The following is a 21134-nucleotide window of genomic DNA, read 5'->3' as shown; positions in this document are numbered from 1 at the left end:
CAATAACAATCACGAAGCATGACTGAGACAATTTCCAATATAAATTTGAAAAATGTAGAATAAATGGAAACATCAGCTATATTATACGATATTTGTAAAGCCTCTGAGGCGATAAAGAAGATGAGCTATAACGAATATAAATTCAATTTACAAAAGGATTACATATTAAGACAAGGCCAATTAAAATAAAAGACGTTACAAGAAAAATGCTTTTTATAGTATAAACATTTGAATAAAAATAATAATAGCTTAAACAATACATATAGAATGGAATCTGATACATTCAATAAGAAATAATTGTGTCAAATTTTTTTTTGGAAAACTCTAGTATTTCAGAATGTACAACATGAAAGCAGTAATTTTAATAAAATATTCTTTAATATTACATTGATTAAGAACATAAATATGCAACTCGCTTGGTGTAAACCCGTAGAAGAAAGCTAGTGCTGTCAGCTGATCAATTCATGGAGTTAATAACAGAATTTGTCTGCTGGTTAAACAAATCAATGGGCTGTCGCCCAAGCATGTCAGATTGGGGGGCGTGGCAGTCGGTTGGTTGTCTTACATTTGGCCGCCAAACATGTTGACACGCAAACGCACCGGCCAATAAATAGTAATTTTCATGTGCAACAAACATTTATGGCTTAATTCGTTGTTGTTGTTGCTGTTGCTGTCGTTGTTGTTGTTGTTAACGGGCTGGCTGACATGTCTTGGCTAACGACCTTGTGGAAATAAGTTCAAAGCAACAAGAGCGACCCCCACACCAAATGGCTCACGTATTTCTCTATTTCTGTTGCTGTTTTCTGTATATATTTATATTTCTATTTCTAATTCAGATTCAGCTTCAACTTCAGCTGCCAACTGACAACTGGCAACACTGAACAGCGAACAGTGAACAAGAATCAAGGCACTTGTTGTCCATTCGGCCGGGCCAAGTGTGTTTTCTGGCCACAATTTCTGAATAGCTAGTGTCCGGTGGCCACTTAACGTGCCAAAAGACTCGTTTATTCTGCTGTCTTGTTGTTGTTGCAGCAGCTTTTGTTATTCCTTTTTTCATGTATTCTCAATCTTTTTTTTTTTTTTTGGAGTGCTCTTGAATCGACTTTGCATACGACTTGACCAATTTCCTTTGTTAACTCGTTGACAATTGTGCCCGTTTTTGGCTGCAAATGCAATTTTAATTAGCCAACGCGCTGCATGAATTGTACAATTGTAGAACTCTAAGAATTGTCAAGTGTTGCCTGCGCTGTCGCCGTCTTGCGATTGGCGTCAATATTTTATTTAATTAACGGCGTCGTAAATTGATAATTACAAATGGCAACAAGACAGAGCATTTAAAATAGATCTCGATACGGCAATCGAAATTGTTTTGCAATTTTTCAATTGGCGCATTATGCAAATCACATTTCTCACTTCACGTTTGGGCCCAAGGGCTTCGGCCACAGTTTGTTGGCTTTGCGTATTTCGCATGTTATTTTTATAAATTGCGGCTCATTAACAATTTTTTTTGATAATGTGGAGCAACAGCAGCGGCGAGCGAGTGAAATACGCTCAAAGCAATTAGATGAAAGATTGTCGGGTCATCAACCAAAATGGACACTTAACTAAAGAGCAGCGCCAGCGCTTTCTAGCTGAATGTGTGTGGGCGGAACACAATGGAGAGGGGAGAATTGTTTTGGCAGCGAGAAAGTAAAAGACTCCTTCTCACTCGCTCGCTGGAGCTTAGCAAATACCCAGCGGAAAGTAAGTGAATAAAAGCCGTACTCGATTTGTAACAACTTCCTGGCAGCGCGTTATGCAAATTAGCGCAAAAGAGAAAGAGACCATGGCCAAAAAATCGAGAAAAAACTGAAAAAAACAAATGACTTAGACAACGAACTTGACGAAGTGAAAATTAGCCTTTGAACTTTTGTGCGAACCTCTTTCGAGCGCGCAGCCCAATTCATCACAGCTTATTACCGCGCCTAGCCTCAAGCCTAAGCAGCTATTTAATTTGCCATTGTCTACGAAATGAAAGCGTAGTCAGTCAGTATTTGGGCTTTTAGAAGTTGTTTTACGGGTCCAAAACCCACGCTTCAATTATAAACAAAGCTCCAACGGTGTCTTGTCTTTTTTTCTGCTTTTTTTTTTTGGTGAATACGCACATATTTGTTTATGTGTACATAAATCCAAACACCGTTTAACCACGCTAACTGACAATTAACGCATTAGCAGGCGACAGCGACATCGACTTCGAGTTTCGAGTGTGGGCGTCGTTGGTTACGCATACGACGCGTTGGCCGCGCGCATAATGATTTCCATTTATCGCTTGATGCGTGTTGGACTTGATTTGCGCGTTTATTACACACCATTATGCACTCGCTCTCTTATGCACAGTGTACACTCTACAACACAATGCCAGCCCATAGATACGAGACACAATACGCAGTTGAATTGATTTCAATGTTCAGTTCAGTTCAGGCTTGTTTACTTTGGTTTTGTTTTGGCTATGCTCTTCTGGCCGTCACAATGCCAAGGCTTTTTTTTTGGTTTTCGATTTGCCTCAAAATGCGACTCATTGTCTGGTCTATTATTTGGCTAATTACACATTTCATTTTGGCCAGCGATGATCAATGTTATGATTATGTCAGATTATTTTTTAATTGTTTGCGGATCAGACGAAAGAGAATTTGTCAGCGAAACGTGGGTGCAAGATTTAAGCCTGGAGAATAAATTTCATAATTGGCTATAAAGAAAATACCGTTGTAGAGAAATGTTAAATTAAATATTCTTTGAAATGAATACATGCAAATCAATATTAAATTTATCAGATTTAAACAAAATAAGAAATACAAGAAAAGAAGTACTGACTTGCTAGGTAGCGAATCGAACAAAAAGTTGATATCAACAAAATATAGATGCAATAAAATATCAACTTAAAACTGCGCTTAAATACATGTTAAGCTTGGAATCAACTATAATAAAGCCGGGTTGAAATACTGTCTTCTATTTATGATCAATATGTCAGCTCTGTGTCTCGAAACGCTTTTTTCAATTAAAAACTTCAATTTATTCAAAAGTTTTGACATTTAATAATAGTTTGCTTGAAAAAGACGGCAACTTCCGCGCTTACTTCAAGCTTTCATTAAATTTGGTTGCCACCGACAGATAAGCAAATTTCCCAAGGCAGAAAAAAACAAAATGAAACCAAAAGCTAGTCACAGCGGCTGACCACTCTCGTTACTCTCGGGGTGCTCAATGTTCGTCTACGTATTCGTACTTTTTATAGTGCAAAAAAGGGAATGAACAACCTCGGCGGCTGTGAGATTGAGTTTGTTTGCTGTTGTTGTTGCCTTGCCGATTGTCTGTGTGTGTGTTTGTGTGCTACAAAGCAACAAGCCGCTCAGCTCAGCGTTAACAATAACTGCAACATGAGCATGGCCAGCAACAGCAACTGAAACAAGGCAACAATAACATAGGCTGTCAGGCAACAAGTCGGGAGCATTATGCAACCAAGCAAAGCGATTGCAGCGTCAGCAGAGTTCGAAGAAAAACAAAAAAGTTAGCGAAATGCAAGCAATAACAGCCTCAACTGCTTTCTATGCAATAGTCTGGTAGCTAAGCAACAACTGAGAGACAGTGGGAGACAGTGAGACAGTGAGCTAATTTCGAATTCATTCAGCTGCCAAACGTTGACCATAATCGCCAGCTCATTAATCAAGGCAGCCTTTCGGCGCCTCGCAACTGCTTTTTGCTGCTCGTTTTGCAATGACAAGGTACTCCAGTTACCAACACAACTATTGAGTAGTAGCAACAGCAGCAGCATCTACTACGCTTTGCTTGTGTAATTGAAGTTGCTATTACAAAAAAAAGTATTCAAAACTCACACATTAACTACGAATTTGTACTACAGATTCTACTACCATTTTTTATACCCGTTACCCATAGAGTAGGAGGGTATGATAACTTTGTCTCTCTAAGAAAATTGGGTTGTGATCAGATAAAAATTTTGGAAGTTATTAAACAAATACTTTTGTATGGGTCAAAAATACTAGTTACTAGAAGTTTTAGTTGCTTTGGATGAAAATATGAAAACCAAATAAAGCCTTTGGTATATTATTACTATTTTTGCGGTATATTTAAAGAATAATACCGTACTGTTTTGCTTTTCTTCCAAAGCGGTAGCGTGTATCTCACAGTTGAGCACACTCGCCTGTAGCTTTCATAGTTGTATTTTTTTGGGCTTGTGAAATTGCCTTAACAGCATTTTAATTATGCGCTCGGCACCGAAAATGCATTTTTTTGCTCTCGAAACTTAATTAAGTTGCTTTCAATTCGAAGGAGAGGAAGCGCCTTTATGCACATTCATTGCCCAAGACTTTGGTTATTGTGTGTATTTGGCTTTTGTATTTTTATGGTAATTGAACTGCATCGCAACGTCGCGGCGCAATGTTGCAGTTGGCCACAGGTTGCCAAGCCCAGGGAACTGGGGATTGTTCTGTTTGTGTGTGCTTGTGCTTTGTGCCCCTTTTAAGGCTATTTGCCAATCAATTGCAAGAAACTTGTGGCTTATTTACATGCAACAAAGTGGCCAAGGCTGAATGCTCAAACTCTCAACAAAAGCATCGCGATTGATTCTTTCTGCAATTATATTTGATATTTTACGCAACAAATGTATTTAAATATATATCACGCATCAAATTTGATTCCTTTTGCAATTATATTTGATATTTTACACAACAAATTCGCACAGAGGCAATGCCGTTCAATTTGTTCGTCAATATTTTTCCTGTTTGTAAGAAAATTCGCTATGCCCATTTAGATGGCTTCCATGGTGGCAGACTGAGGCCGCCGACTGAGGAAACCTGCACCTTTATTTATACTATATGTATGAATGTTGTGTTGTATTTTATTTTATTTAATTTTTTGCGCCTGACCTTTGCTGGCTGCTATCTATGACTTGAATGCGGCTGTGGGAGTGCCGTGCGACGCCTTGTGTTTGCCTTTGTTTTGCGTTTTTTTGTGGCAACTGCAAAAGCCACGGCGCAAGCAAAATAAATTGGAAAGAAAATTTTTAGGGAGTTGCCCGTGCTTGCCCCGATATTGAATGAGAAATTTCACTGCACGAATCGCTGCAAAATGCAATCGAAAAGTGCAATTAAGTTCAAGCTAATTTTTGGAAAGTTAACTTCTGATACTCTGTTTAAAAATATGAATTTCCCCTTTTCTTAATTCTATTGTTTAACAAGGTCAATAATTCAGATGCTGGTCAACAATTTCCCGCATGCGGTTGGATTTCTCATACTTCAGTTAATTTCCAAAAAAGCCACAAAAGTTGCCAAAAAAATCACACAATAACAGACAGACAAAAATGAACTCATTCATGCCACAAATTAGAATAAATGTTTCGACTGATGGAAGGTCTCTCTCAGGCAGGTAAAGTGCTGCCATTAGCAAAACCGAAAATACAAAATAATTCAATTGTAGTTGTTGTTTTCGTTGTTGTTTTATATGGTCTACAGCCACAGGCGATTTGTTGACGTTGTTGTTTCTGTGTTGTATTTTTGGCTTTTTGTGGCATGAGTCAAAAGTTTTTCTTGCGGGCGAAAAATAATTGCCAAATCACAGTCACACTCGGAAAATGTCGTGTTTATGTGGGTTTTGCGGTAAAGTTGCATAAAACACACAAACACAAACTACACAAAATGGCCACGTCGCATTTCATTTTAATTAAAAATAGTAAGCCGAAAAAATCTCCCAATAAAAATACACAACTATATAAATCTTTCCGCATTTATCACACATAAATCACGAAGCGGCCAAGCAAGCGAGCAGCTAACCAACTTTGCAACTGACATGACATTTCACTTTCATTTCCGAAGTTTTTTGTGTGTGTGTGCCGCGCATTAAAATCATTTATTTATGCACAACTAAGTACACATAACTGCGACTCCCCTACAATTTTACCCAACGCCGAAAGTCAAAATGCGATCGATTGATTGCCCAAACCTCTGGCATCATGAGACACAAAATAAAAACGAGGTGAAGAGAGAGATAGAAAGACTCTCATAATACTCGTAATAACAATAAAAATTCACTTGCACTTGCGCTGCGATCACGCCCAAAATTTGCCAAATGAATTTAAATATATATCAATATATATTTATATATGGGCATGAACTTCATGTGTATTCGGAGTCAACAGTAGCAGAGAGGCAAAAGAAAGTGAGCACTTATAATTGAAATAAGTCACGTTCGCGTTCACGTTCATGGCAATATATTCAGACAAAGACACGAAAAGTGCTTTCTGTGTGGGTTTTATGTGAAATTAAATTGCTTTTTACCATGTCAAAGCATGTGAAAGATGAATTGAAATGGAAAAAGACAAGTAAGAATTAAGAGTGATAGAAACAAGCAATACAAAAATCATTGAACTACTTTATATGATGGAAAATTTGCATCAAAATATCAGAAATGTATTTTCGTATTTAATTACTCTGCTAATTAAGCTTTTATTGCGAATTTGTAAGTATTAAAACATGTGCAATTAACGATGACTACAAATGCCAATAAATTTGTCATGGTATTTAAATGCAACAACGAAGGAGATGAAAGAAAATGCGAATCTATAATATCAGCTAATTAATGATGTATAAAATAACTCTGAAACGCTATCTATTAAGTTTTAATAATTATTTCTTTACAGCTCTTTCAAAACATTCAAAACCGAAAATTTCAATAATATTAATGTGGGAATGTGCCAACGTGACGCATCGTTACCGAGAAGAGCGAGGATGACTTTGTAATGAGGACACGAAGAAGCAAGACGTGCTGGCTAATCAAACAAACGACATAACGTCTATGAAATTCATATAATCAATCCACATGGATAAATATTTAAATGTTAAATAATATTAAAAATAACTCAGAGAGACTGTTTATAAACATTTCTTGAAGTTATTCAAAGCTTAATTTCTTTACAGCTAATTGAAATCATAGAAAACCGTTGCGCGTACTTTAATAATAATAATAATAATATTTAAGATATCTGCACGAGACTGTCAACTAACATTTCGGTATTTATAACGTTACCTCTTCACAGCTCATTTAAAGCATTGAAAACTCATTGCGGGTATTTTAATATTATTCATATTTATGTAAAATTTCATTTTATGATAAATATTATAAATTTTTCAAAATAACTTCTTAAGATTGTCCACTAATTTGTGCTAAGTTATTCAAAACTTGACTTCTACACCGTTGCGGCTATTTTAATACTGTTAATTACGTTCCACCTGCTAGCAACCTATAATGTCGCTTGCTATTAGAAACAATCAATTGTCACTTTAGTGTCAACAACTTATCTGGCTGTCCGATTTATATAAGCCGATTTCCGCACGTCCTTGACTTTAAAATTGGATTTTCTACACATTTTTATTTATTTTTTGGCAGCTAATTACATAACAAGCAATGTAATTAAACATTAGCTCTACAGTAGTTCCCGCCGGACAAAAAATTAAAAACGACATAGTCTGCAGCAGTCTAATCTCTTTATCATACGGCCAATTAATTTTGATTAGATACAGCAAATGCATAGAAAAACTCCAAACAAAAAAGAGTAAAGTAGCTGGCAGACAAGAGAGTGGCAAACGAAGCGCAACTAAAGCGAATGCTGATAACAAACAAAGTGCGAGTAAGCGGAAGACGAAACGAAATACAAATAAACAAATCAAAAGAAACAAAAAACGAACAACGAAATAAAAAACTAAGTTACAAATTATGATGTAACACAATGAATGAAAGTGCAGCGTTAAAGAAACCAATCAAATGGCAACGGCAACGTCAACGACAACGAAACGTGCCCAATACAAATAGTAGTCAATTGGTTTTTGTATTCGAATCTGATAAAGTCAAAAGTATAATTTAAGATTCAAACTCAGATATCAGACGACGACTTACCTCCTCGTTGAGTATCTCCTGCATGTCCAGGCCATGTGTTGCATTCGGCTCGCTGCCCACCGACCACATGCGCAGCTCATGCGGCGCTCCCTTGAACAGTCCCTGTGTGGCACGCAACGTGAGATTCATGTGGCGACCAAAGGCGCTGAACGACACGTTGTGCGCTTTAATGTCGCTGATGTCGGCACCCAGCAAATTATTTCCACCTCCTCCGGCTGCTGCCTTTTGCTTCAGTTCACTGTAGTACGAATTTTTGCTTAGATCCTTTTTCACATGATGCGGCGGCTGCGGCGAAGTTGCCACCGACAACGATTCACCGATGCTGCGTCGTCGGCGCTGCAGTCCAGCCTGAGGCGTGTGATGCAGCAGTTGCACCAACTCATACTCTGGCACGGCATCGTGTGTGTCCACATGGAATACCGAATGCAGTTGCTCGGGTGACATTTGTTTGTGCAGCTAAAGAGAAGAAAGAAAGACTTGGCGTGAGTTTTGTGTAAATAACGCAAAGAGTTTTCTGCCGCTGGGCAGCCAACAAATTGTAGCAATTGTTAAACAATTAATTGTAAGCGCGCGCGCAAAAAAAAAGAGTAAAGAGTAAACAAAAATTATCAATAATTCATGAACAGCACAAGTGTTTATACGGTTCATACGCGTACTTTTATATGGTTTTTGTTTGCACGGGCACTCAAGTGATCTAGAGATTAACGACTCAGCAGAGCTCAGCTCAGCAGTCGGCAGTCGGCAAACCTCGCGAGTAATTTGTTGTTGCTGTATGTAGTATCTTCAGCAAGTGGGTCAGGGTCAGAGCGTCGCATGCTGTTTGGATTTCTATGAGGCCTGAAGAAATCCAAAAAAAATAGAAAAAAAAAACTAATGCGGTTCAAATTGTTTGCGTGTTTCTTAAAATTGGAAAACACACTCTTATCATCGGTCGATGCGTGTACAAGTATACTACTATACTCGCAACTTGAATTGAGAGCAGAGCTGCTGCTATCCTCAATACTTGTGTATTTTAATTAATATTTTATTCGTTTGTTAATACCAAATTAATTAATACACAATTACGATGTTGCTCAATTCGCCAACAATGGATGTACTTGGCTTTACTAATCAAATTTTATAAGAGTAATATATTATTTCTCCATATTAAGTCATATGATTCTAGTTCAACACTTTGTTTCAAGTTTACATTAATTCGTTTTATCAAATCCTTAACTTTTAATGATTCTAAGCTATAGCAGCAATTAATATGTCAATACTTCGCCTTACGTTTACGATTTTTTTGCAGAAGAAAATAACTAATAATTGTGAATATTTTAATTTGTTCTTTTTTGTCAAATTCTAAATAATTTTGAGATTATAAGATATAGATAGCAATTAAGCCAATACTTCACTTCATGCTAAAAATTATTTTGCAATTTAATTGCTTCGATTCACATTTAAAACTAATCTCTATGGCAATTGCTTTTCACATTAGATCTTTTTATCAAATTCTTAATAATATTATGATTCTAAGATCTAGCACTTACTTAATTTCATGTTTAAAATGATTTTGTCGCTTAATTACTTGTTACACTAATTATTGTTATCAAATTCGTAATGAAACTTCGAATCATATTTAAAACTGTTTTGTATGTCAATTGCTTTTTATCAAATTCTTAATAATATTGTGATTCTAAGCTATAACCAGCAATTAAGTCAATACTTCGTTTCACATTTAAAATCATTTTGTATGTCAATTGCTTTTTACACTAATTCTCGTTATCAAATTCTTATTATGTGTTAATATCCATTGCAGTTAAATTTAAGTGCTTCGGGAAAACAAGTTTTACTTTGATTGCAAAAAGCACTTAGACTTTTTTGTTGCCTGTGCAGAATTTCCGGTTGAGCGCAATAACAAATTATATGCGTTTTAAAACTTCCATTTAGTTGCGCTCCATAATTATTTGGTGAATATGTTGCAAAAGTTGCAGTTCCTATTTCGATTTATCAACATTTTTGCGGTTGTGCGATTTCCATCTTTAATTTGATTTTTTTTCAGCTGCTTCTTAATCTACGCTCGCATTTCCGTCTAGCTGAATATCGGTTGCTAGCGTTATTTATCGCATGCATTCCGAACAACAACAGCAACAAATCGACAATTCACAAAAAAATTTGTTACAGGGTCAAATTCAGACAAACTAGAATTTCCTTTAACAAACACACAGTCGGGTAAAAACAAAAGACTTAGACAACGAACTCGCTGAAAGTATCAGGCGCGCAAGATAAATATGAAATCTGGCTGCTGCTGCTGCTGACTGGCAATTTAGGCAAATTTCTTGAATTTCGAGGCACCATAAATGGCTCGCCGCATCGGAATGACTCAAAATTGTACAGCAAATGACGACAACAAGAGCAGCAGCCACAACAGTAACAGCAACAACAACAGCAACAAGAGTAACAAGCAAGAGCCAGAAGATGACAAGGTAAACAACATGAGGTCTGCCAGAGCATGGAAAATATTTGTTGTCGCTTTTTTTTTGTTGTAGTTACGCTTGTTGTATTTTAGTGTGTATGCGTGTGTGTCTTGTATAACAGTTAGCGTGATAATTCTTTTTTAATTGAAATGCAAGCAACGGCCGGCGAAATGAGGCAGGCGCCGCAAATGAGTTGCTACAAAATGAGTCGAATGCGACGATGACAGGTGAATAAACGGGCAAAGAGCTCAACGAAGAAGAAAACCAGCAGACGCAGACAATGCCAAAGAGTTTTTACTTTCATTTGAAACGTGTTTTGACCACGCGAGGAGCAACACAGACAGACACAGACACAGACACAGACAGCAGCAGATCTCATGGGGATCGACTCTGTCCCGGCTTGCTCTGCAGATTGAGCAACTTTTGCCCCATTGAAAGTGAAACTGATGACGCGTTGCGCCAAGTTTCCTCTCACTGCTCTGAGTGTAAATTGAGTGAGCGATGAGTACTCGTTAAGAGCGTGTGAGTGTGTGTGTGTGTGTGTGAATCTATGAGTGTGTCTGCTTAGGGCTTTCTGGCTGCAGTTGAAACATTTGGAAAGCTGATTGCACCTGCAGTAAATTGCAATATGCAAATCTCGAATGCGGGCCACACCCAAAACACCAAACACCAATCAACACTTGGGGTCTGTTAAGCATATATTTAGAGATCTAGATCTATTTGCTGTCGAGAGCCCTTGCTGCCAATTAATTGCAATTAATGGGAATCAACAACAAATTATGCAAAGTCTCGCCAGTTGATGAACAAGATTAGCGGCAGCGATTAAGCTGTAAATTCAGGGATGGAAAATACAGAGTTGGGCGAACAATTGAACAAGTGAACCAAGGCAATGAATAATGTAAAGAATAAACTACTTTATTCTCTTTGTTACTCTATAATGATGGTTATCATCTTTAAGGCTTTTGCTATAATTCTTTTCTATACAAATTTCATACTATGTTTCTTAAACTGTTTAGATAGAAAATACCTAATTGGCGAATACTCTTATTTCTACTTCTCTACCTTTATAATAAAAGGTTCGTTCAATTAAAAAACTTTATTTCTGTTATAAGATTTAGTTTAGATTTACTTTAGTTCTATTACCTTTCATAATATTGTATTCATCATTATGATAATCAATGTAGTTAAATGATACTTATTTATTATCAACTATTATGTATTTATATTGTTGTTTTAAATTATTTATTGAAACTTTGTTGTTTTTCTTACTGTGGATTTTATTATTATTGCATCCATAATTCTAAGAATCTAGTTTAATAAATGATTCTCTTAGTCTGCTGTTTTGAAAGCGCCTCCTAAGAAGCTTCAAAAGCCGATTTGGCAATGTTCTGAAAGACCATCAAATAAAAAACCAGTAACATTTAGCTGTACAACTTGCGTTGAACCAGTGAACTGAATCCCCAGCTAATCATTCATCGATGGCTCACAGCGACTTTGACTGCGACTGCGACAGCTGCGACTGTTGGCGATTTGTCCGGTGCGGCGCGCGCTTTAATTTTCGACGGGGTGCAATGACGGATATTGTGAAATTTGTGTTTGTAATTTGTGTGAGGCTAAGACTGATGTTGTTGTTTGCAGCTAGCTGCTGCTGGTTGTCCGGTTGTTGCTGCTGTTGTCGCTGCTGCTGCTGCTGTTTTGTGCGCGCAATTACTGAAATTGTCTGATTACTCATACGCCCGATATAACCGGCATAGTGAGTACGTCTGCGACTCTGATTGCGACTATTTAAGTGCAGCAACAACAAGAGTAGCAAACAGCGACAGCGACAGCAACAACATCGACAACAAGTATAAACAAAGTAGCAACAACAATGTGGCCAACAGCCAGCAGCAAGCAGCCATCAACGAGCAAAGTTAAAGTAAAAGGTGTAGCCGCCATATTAGCGCAAAAAGTGTGCTTCAAATTGGCAACGGGGAGGCCAATACTCTGTTTATGGCATACTACACACACTTATCTCTCTAGCTAGCTTATGTCTCATGGTGTATTGTCGGCTGTTGGTTGTTGGTTGTCGGTTGTCGTGTGCGTTGTGCAATTTTCTAGCCCGGTCAAAGTCAACATCAAAATCAACGCCTCTCGATACGAATGCTCGGAAGAGTGTCACTCGACCTTTTGCTTACCAAACCATACAAAGAAATTATGTTCACTTCAACTAATAACATAACAACTCCGTCTCCGTCTGTGTGTGTGTGTGTTTTTTTTTTGTGTATTTACTTTTTTGTGGGCTTTTTCTGTTGGGGTGTGTTGACCTTGTCAGACAAGCGCCGGAAATTAGCAAATGCTTCTGCTGGCGCCAAATTTCATTATTGCTGTTAGGTTTTTTTATTTCTTCTTTCTGTGTTTATTGCACACTTTTTTTTTGCATATACATATGTATGTTTATGAACAAAATTAACAAAGTGTGAAAAGTTCAGGGTGTAGACACTATCCGAATTATATAAAGTTGTAGTTTTGTGTCTAATTGAATCTTGTTAAATCTTGCTTCGTTTATCAATGCCTTAAATACTTGCCGATTGGCAACAATCTAGCAAAGCTTGAAAATATTGTAGTATACTTGTTTTAAATAGCAAACAAATAAAAAAGCTGTACTCGAGTATGCTCGAATGAGAGCTACTATCTGTTCTCAATAAAAGCAAAACAATTCGGTATTTACTATTACTATTATTATTTATTATTTGGTTTGTTTGGCAATCTGTTGTTTTTCTATCTATGGCATCTTGAATTCAAAGTTAGATCTTGAGACAAAAAATAACTTTTAGTAAATTTTAATATTTTATGCTTAGGTTGACAATCTGGTATATTTTCAGTCTATGGTATATCTTGAATGTACTTCATTACGATAAAATTCATTCACTTTGTTTTGCTCACACTCGACTGCAGCTTTTCTACTTCTTAATCTTCTTGCTTCTGAACTCTCAACTGCATTTCTGGAATGTTTACTCAATCGCCAGATATATTGATCCATAATCCCTCATTCTTTTGTAATAGTTATCTTTAAGCTCTTACTCACCCGCCCTCACACAACAAAAAGACCCACACACACACTCATACACTCTCACTTAGAGTCAGAGGGGAACGTGACCCAAGCTCGAATGAGACCCAAAGATAAAAGTCAAGCGTGACAAGCAGTCACAGCAGCCATTGACAAAGGCAAACAACAACACAACAAGCAGCAACAACAAGAGTAACAGCAACAGCAACAAGCAGCATTGGTAACTACTGTTGTTGCAACAACAAGCACAACGAATCGTGCCACACAAATTTTCAAACGCTAAATGTTCTTGATTTCACAATTAAAAGGCTTAATTCATTTGGCCAGCCAGAGTTGCAGTCTCAATCGCTGCAGCAACTGCAACTGATATTCCTGGCTAAAGGAATTGGCATAGGAAGAGGAAGAGCAAGAGGAAGGCGAATTCATATTTTTGACAGCACATAAAATATAACTAGACCACAAATGCAATTGGCTGAGTCATGCAAGCTATAACGAATCGATTCTTGCATATTCTGTAGCCAGTTTCACGTTTTTCTTTGCCTTGTTGTTGTTGTTGTTGGCTTCCATCATTTTTATGCTTGGCTGCAATTTGAAGGGCCTCGTCATAGTTTGTTTTTACGCAGCGACAAAAAAAAGTCAACTTTAATTGCAGCTAAACTCGCAATCGGATACTGGAGTTATGCAACCGGCAACAGCATCTCAGTTAATAGCCAAAAATGAATGCAAAACAAACTGAACAAATTGTCTGTCTTATATGGAAGTGTCAAGGAAGTAATTGAGATATTAACTTCTAAAATTATATTTGACTACGGTTTGCAGAAAAAATTGATTTATGAAGACTAGTTGTGCGATATTTTTGCTATATTTTTAGAAATACTCGTAATTAATCAAATAAATCAATCAAAAACACATGTACTTCATTCAACAGCCAAAATTAGCTATTTTTAATGTGAGAATAATATTTATTTGAGACTTGTTCTGAGTACAATTTGATTTGGCACTGTGCCGTTGGTCAAACATGTTTCTTTCTTAATTTTTGTTTATTTTGAAACTCGATTTAATTTGTGGCTGAAACTTGTTTCAAGTGACGCCGATGTTACTGTAATTTGACACCGGAATTTCTTGGTAAACCATAAAAAAATGATTGCTTCAAGTGATCTAAGCGCGTAAATAAAAGAATTATTGCTGCCAAGCCCTCTTTCGATGTCTGTATATTGGTTGCATTAAATCATAGATATGTCTGGAAAAGTATGAACAATAGAGAGGGAGTAATATAACAAGAAAAGCAATCAAAAGTCGTTGCTTGAAATAATTACAAGAACTTTTTACGTTCGACCTTGGCCATAATTCGTTGGCGCAGCTTTTTCTTTGAGACAAAAGCTGAGCGTGCGTTTAGTTTTCAATGAGTGTTGCGAGTACACTCAACTGTATTTATGAGTACTCGTTTTCTTAACAATGCCATATGTCGCTTGCAAGTGTGGGTGAGAGAGGGTGAGAGACAGCATTGAGAGAGGGAGACATAAAGCAACTGAGTTGATGTCAGAGACCGATTCCATCGTGTCTCTTTTGCTCACTTGAAATAGTTTTGTAATTTAATTAATATACAAAAAAATGTATTTAAATGCCAATTACGCACAATGCAAATGACAATGAAATTGACTTCTTGGCGGTCATTGTTGTTGTCATTGCCGTTGTTGTTGTCAAATATAACCGTTAACTGTCATTGTCTTATCCACAGTTGCCCCTCAAAATGGGTTTTTATTGCATTGAATTGATTGATGAGTTATTCGAGTTAAACCGAAAAACCGAAAAACGTGATTAACGGACAGGGCTGAAATTACGATATGATATTGTTATTGATATTGTTTACTTACATCTGGCAGTGCCTGGCATATTGTGCTGGCCAATAGGAGCGTGATTGTGATTGGGCCCAGTATTGAGAACATTGTTTATTGTCTATGAGTATTTGATCTTAACGAAACTAAAACTGCAAAGAAATCAAATAAAAATACAAAATCAATAAATATGAAAATCAACAAAAGTGATATAAAAATAAATAATTTAAGTTAAAGAAATATTATAATTGTTGATAATATAAAAAAACAAATATGAAACAAGCTTTCACTAACTAATTACAATAAAATTAAAATCAAATTGAATTGAATTGTATAAGTTTAGCGACATTAATGAAATTATAAAATTAATAAAGTGAAAAAATCACCATTACAGTTAACAAAATAAATAATTACATACAAATAACGACCTTTAACTAATTTGTTAAATAAATAATATAATGAAAAATCATATTTCATTCTCTACTCAATAAATATTATTTAAATTTATAAAGAAATAAATGTGAAATCAAATGGTAAAAAAACCTAATCAAAATTGTTAAAAAATACGAAAAACAACAACAAAATTGCACTCTTCAATAAATAAATATTTATTTAATTACAACAAAATAAACTCTTGCCAAATTAAAGGTGAGTTTATGGTAAAAAAAAGTAAAAAACAACCTTTAACTAATTTGTTAAATAAATATGAAAGAAATATAATATATTACACACTTTCATAAATAAAATAAATGCAAATTCCATTAAAAAATGGTAAAATAAGTAACTCGTAATATGAAAATCATATTCTTGCCAAATCAAAAGTGAATAATTTAATGCTGATACAAAAATTATTTAATAAATAATAATGAATGCAAAACTAATTATTTAATACGCATTGTAACACTTTAATTAACATTATTTTGTATATTCTTTATTAATTTAATAAATAGTAATGAATGCAAAACTAATTATTATATACGCAATGTAACATTTTAATTCACATTATTTTTTATATTCTTTATGGTGTAAATTGCATACAAAACGCCAGCTCCTTAATGGCAGTTGCTTATGCTTCTGCCCATCACTTCGATCTCCTCCCTCCCCCGACTTGGTCACGCCTAAATGGGCTTTTTGCCCAGTAGACAGTAAGCCAAGTTTACAGTCGCATCCTCTGGCCAGTCAGAAACTGTTGCAACTTCAGTATTGTTGTTGCTGCTTGTGCGATTAATAATTAGTATTTTATTGTACAAAACCTACTTTTCTGGCCCGTTGGCTGTAATTAATTGTTGCGTAAGGCCAAGAAGTTACAGGCAGCTGCAACAACAACAAGCCAAAACAACAATAATAACAACAACAGCAGAAGCAGCAACAGCAACAGCAATGAAGAGCTGTTTGTTGTACATCCGTCCGGGCGTAAATGCCATCGAATGCGGCTAATTGTCAATAATGATGCAGCGATGCGTGGCAAAGAGGCGGCAGCATCCACATCCACATCGACATCGACATGGACACAGACCTTTGACAAACCAACTGAAAACAAACAAAACTGCCCAGCAACAAAACCAAAAACAACAAACAGTAAGAAAACTGCAACAGCAACAGCGACAGCTGCTATTGCATTTTGCAATTTCAACTCTTACAACGAATTGCATGACATTTGTCTCTCTGATTGCTGCTGCGCCCGACAGTCACATCGGGTTAGAGGGGGGAAGAAGGGCACGTGCAACATGCAGTGGCATTTTTTGGCATATCAATTTTTAGGGTAAATGGACACGCAAATGTTGCAATATGCTATAAAAAACCCAAAACACAATAACGAAAGTTTATTTTATTTTTACGTGGCATATTGCAGCAAGCATTGCGAATAAGATGAACGTCGGTTAAACTACTAAATCTTGCCTTCTACATTCTTCACACTTTATTTCTTTTGTTTTTTCGTTTTCCCATTCTGCTACGAGAGACAAACAAAACTTTAAGATTTGTCTTATAATTTAAGGCAGTAGTATTTGCAACGAGAATTGAAGTACCGGTATTATATCATACATTTTTACAATATTTTCTAACATTATGTTTTTATTAAAATAGCAGTGTGACAGAAATAGAATTATATAATGGTTATTCTGCATATTCCTTTTTGTTAGTTAATCACTGGCACCTTGTAGGCACTGCTATTTCAAAGAGCACAGCAATATATAAAATTCTTCACCAACATTAATTTTATCAACTTATTAAACATCAACACAAAGCTCAAACAGCAAATTCTACGGAGTTCATTAGTTCACTAAAAATAAAAGTTAAAAGGAACAAAGTAAGAATCAGTTTTCATAAATCAATCAACAAGTGCAATTCATATATTCTAAGAAAGCGGATGCAAGCGAGTTTGTGGATAAACTTTATTACTGAGTTAATTGAATTTAAATATATATTAGAAATTTTATGAATAAATACAATAAAAACAACAAATTTCACTCTTCAATTTATAAATAGTCCTTTAATTGAAGTACTCTTACCAAATTAATGGCATGTTAATGGTCATAAAATAAAAATTAAAGATTGAATATAAATATATATTTATTGTATTCTAATTAGAACCACAGAGGTTTGAACTAATGATTTTAATCTACTCTCAAAATTAGATTTTCTTATTTATTTTTTTAAATAATACACCAGTTTAGTTGATTTATTTGAAGCTATTCTATGAAGTCATTAATTTAATTGACAAAACTCACAAAAAAAGGTGCACAAATTATAGAATATGCTTCCTTGTCATAGATTCGTAAGACTTAATATGATATATTCAAGCCGCGAATCACAATTGCATTCCAGGCAGTATTAGTAGAGCACACAAACAATAAACAAATCAAAATTATGCCGCACATATGCGCACTTTGGTGGGCGTAATCCACAACTGCAACGTTGCCCGGGAGAAATCTATTTCTGTGCAACAATCTCTCCCGCTAGCAATGCGCCAAAATGTGCCCTGAAGGTGAAATTTTCCCAAAAACGTTTAATTGTAAATTATTGACAGAGTTTTGCTACGATTTCTGTTGTGTTCAGAAGGAAAAGCAAAACACGTTCGGCTTTTGGGGAGGGCGTGAATTTAACGTTAAATGTGTTGAGATTGAATGGGTTTTCACTCGTCTACAGAGATTTTGGTTGGGAGGCTTTAGGTGGGGTTTGCATGAATTCAGACCCATTGGCGAAACCTTGTTAGGAATGAAGACATTAGTGGGTCACTCGAGGGTTAATAGCAACGTGCAGTTGTAATTAATCAACTTGGACACGATAAAACAGCGCCAAAAAGAAAAAGGAAACCAATCGAAAGACTTAGGCAACGAACTTGCTAGCCAAAAGCTATTAATTAAAATAGATTTGTAACATTTGAACTATTAATAAAAGTGCAGTTAGTTTTAATAATTTAGATAGATGATGGTATCTCATCTTCTTAACGAAACTCGAAATCAGCGTGAAGCGTGTAAAAATTCACTTGAAATTGTCACAAGGCACTTAAAGAGAATTATTCCACAAACGATTTGCATATTTGTTACAAGCATGTTCGTTTCACTTTGTCATCGTTTTTATTTCTGAAGTTGTCTAAGTCAGCGTCAAGTTCACTAAGCTTCGCCTTAAGGGCAAATGGCTTGTGCGGCTTTAATTGGCCCTCAAACAAATGTAAGTTCAAAGCCAGCAAAGTCAGCTAAACGGGCAAAAGCAGCAGCAGCAGCAGCAGCACTCACATAAATTTGTGGATAACCTTGGGCAAGACTTTCACCCGAACGAAGCCAAAACAATAGACTGAAGAAAAAAAACCAACAAGCAAACATCATCAAAACGGAATTAATTCATCAAGGTGTCAAATTATGACGAATTCGGATTCAAAGCAATCCGCAGATGAATGTCAACTTTGAGTAGCAAAAAAGAGATAAGGAAATCGAAATGCAGAAAAGCAGAAATGAAGTGAGAAAATATTAAAGACGAACTTATCAACACCCTGATAACAAAAATAGTTCTAACGGAGTGTCAGCTATGCTACCCTATTACCGCCCATATTTAGAGGGTATAATACAAAGCGAATTATTAAATAGTCGCAAACGTGAGGCGCTCATTTTGTTTGTCGTTAAACACGTATTTTACATAAATATTTAGTAAATACAGTTATGCGGCAGACGAAACTGAAATCGAAAAAAAATCAAATTCAAAAACCAAATGAAACTTGTTAATATTATTATTGTTGTTGTTGTTGTTGTTGTTGCAGTTGTAGCTTGACCAGTTGGTTTGGCCATTTTGTCAATTTGATGTTTGCCGTTTGCATAATTAAGGTCGATTAGGGTTATTTCTTGTCTACTACTTGTATGCAGATGATGATGATCATCATCAGCATAATCATCGTCGTAGTCATCGTGATGCTCGTGATGATCAAATGAATCTTGAGCTCAAGGTTACGGTTATAACTTATAACAGTGCCTGACAGTTGCACACACTAAATCAGAGCTTTCTGAACTTGCACAACTCTTGCAATCAGACCAAGAGATATATCTTCTTTTCTTTTTTTTTTTTGGTTTTTCGGTTGTTGTTTTTGTTTTTGTACAGTCATTTATTTACGAGTATAACGTATGTATATTTCCACTTTGGCATCGCGTGCATGACCAGAGCTGTAAAGTGATGTAATAGACATCAAACGGCAACAGCTTTCTCAGTCTCAGTCTCAGTCTGCAATATTTGCAATGTGTTTGTTGTGGGGCAATTAAGCTTTTTGAGGGGGCCCCCAATTTAAAAGCCGTCACCAAACAGAAGCGCCAAGAAAGCCAACTGGCTGAAGCGTATTTGGCCACATTTCGTCGCCGTTGGTAAGTGTGGAATTATGCCAAAAACTATTGAAAGAGCCGACGCGACACGCAAGAGCCAACGAGTGAGAGAGTAAGAGAGAGAAAGAGAGGGAAGGCAGCCAAAAAACAAAAAAAAAAGCAAGTTGCATTGTCAGCTTCCGCATAATTATGGCGACATAGACAGACAGACTTATACACTTTGCCATATTGTTAACAGTTTGTGCGTCTGTCTTTTGCCTCTTTCTGTTGCATTTTGTTTATTGTCTGCTTATGGGAATTTTTGATGGCTTTTTGCTTTTTTGCTTTTAGCTCTTGGCTCTGTGTTTTGGTCATTGTCTCATTTCATTTCGCGGCTTTCTTCACCAATTCGCTGACACAACAGTCGCAGCCAGAGCCACAGCGGGCTTAAACTGGGGGCGTCAGCGTTTTACTTTAATTGACATTGACAGTTGACCAGAGCCAAGCCATAACCATAGCTAAAGCTAAAGACACAGCCACAGCCACTGTCTTCACTGTTGGCCATCTTGACCATCTGCTGCTGTCGACATTGTGCTGATATCATCGCCGGTTTTATCCACACACCTGTGTGCCAGCTACTTAGTTTGCCTAGTTGTGCACTTTGCTTTGATAATGAACTTATTTCTTTTTACATTTCTTGATAAACTGCTGAGCTGTGCCAAATGCCTTGGGCCGGCAAACAGGGCGCATGAGTAATGGACTTTGTTATTTTTTGCAGTTAAGTAATGATTACGATTGAAGTTTTTAGTTCAAAATGTTTTTGTTTTTCCATAGAAAGTTATATAAGCGTCTACATAATTGAATAATGCAAGCTTTAGAAATTCAAATAATAAATTAATGGATTTTAGACAATCCGCTAGAAGTTTGCTGCTCTTTCACTTTTATGCATTAACCTTAGAAAGCTTTTTAATCTTTCATGCTCAAAATCGAAAATTATCATAAATTTCGCAAATATTAAAATTGGCCTTCAACTGCGTCTTTTCTCATTATGCAATAGAGACTTTAATGCATA

General features: G+C 36.2%; 1 protein-coding gene across 1 annotated transcript in view; it reads right to left on the bottom strand.

The window, feature by feature from the left end:
* Nucleotides 1-21134, bottom strand: part of LOC132790813 (A disintegrin and metalloproteinase with thrombospondin motifs like) — a 58016-nt gene that overhangs the window by 31983 nt on the left and 4899 nt on the right. The window contains 2 exon segments of the mRNA XM_060799518.1: nucleotides 7939-8394; nucleotides 15318-15430. Coding sequence (XP_060655501.1) covers nucleotides 7939-8394; nucleotides 15318-15389 — 528 coding nt within the window. The 5' untranslated portion in view covers nucleotides 15390-15430.

Source organism: Drosophila nasuta, chromosome 3, assembly GCF_023558535.2.
Source record: "Drosophila nasuta strain 15112-1781.00 chromosome 3, ASM2355853v1, whole genome shotgun sequence".
NCBI classification, from domain to species: Eukaryota; Metazoa; Arthropoda; class Insecta; order Diptera; family Drosophilidae; genus Drosophila; species Drosophila nasuta.
This window is presented reverse-complemented; position numbering and strand designations above follow the sequence as displayed.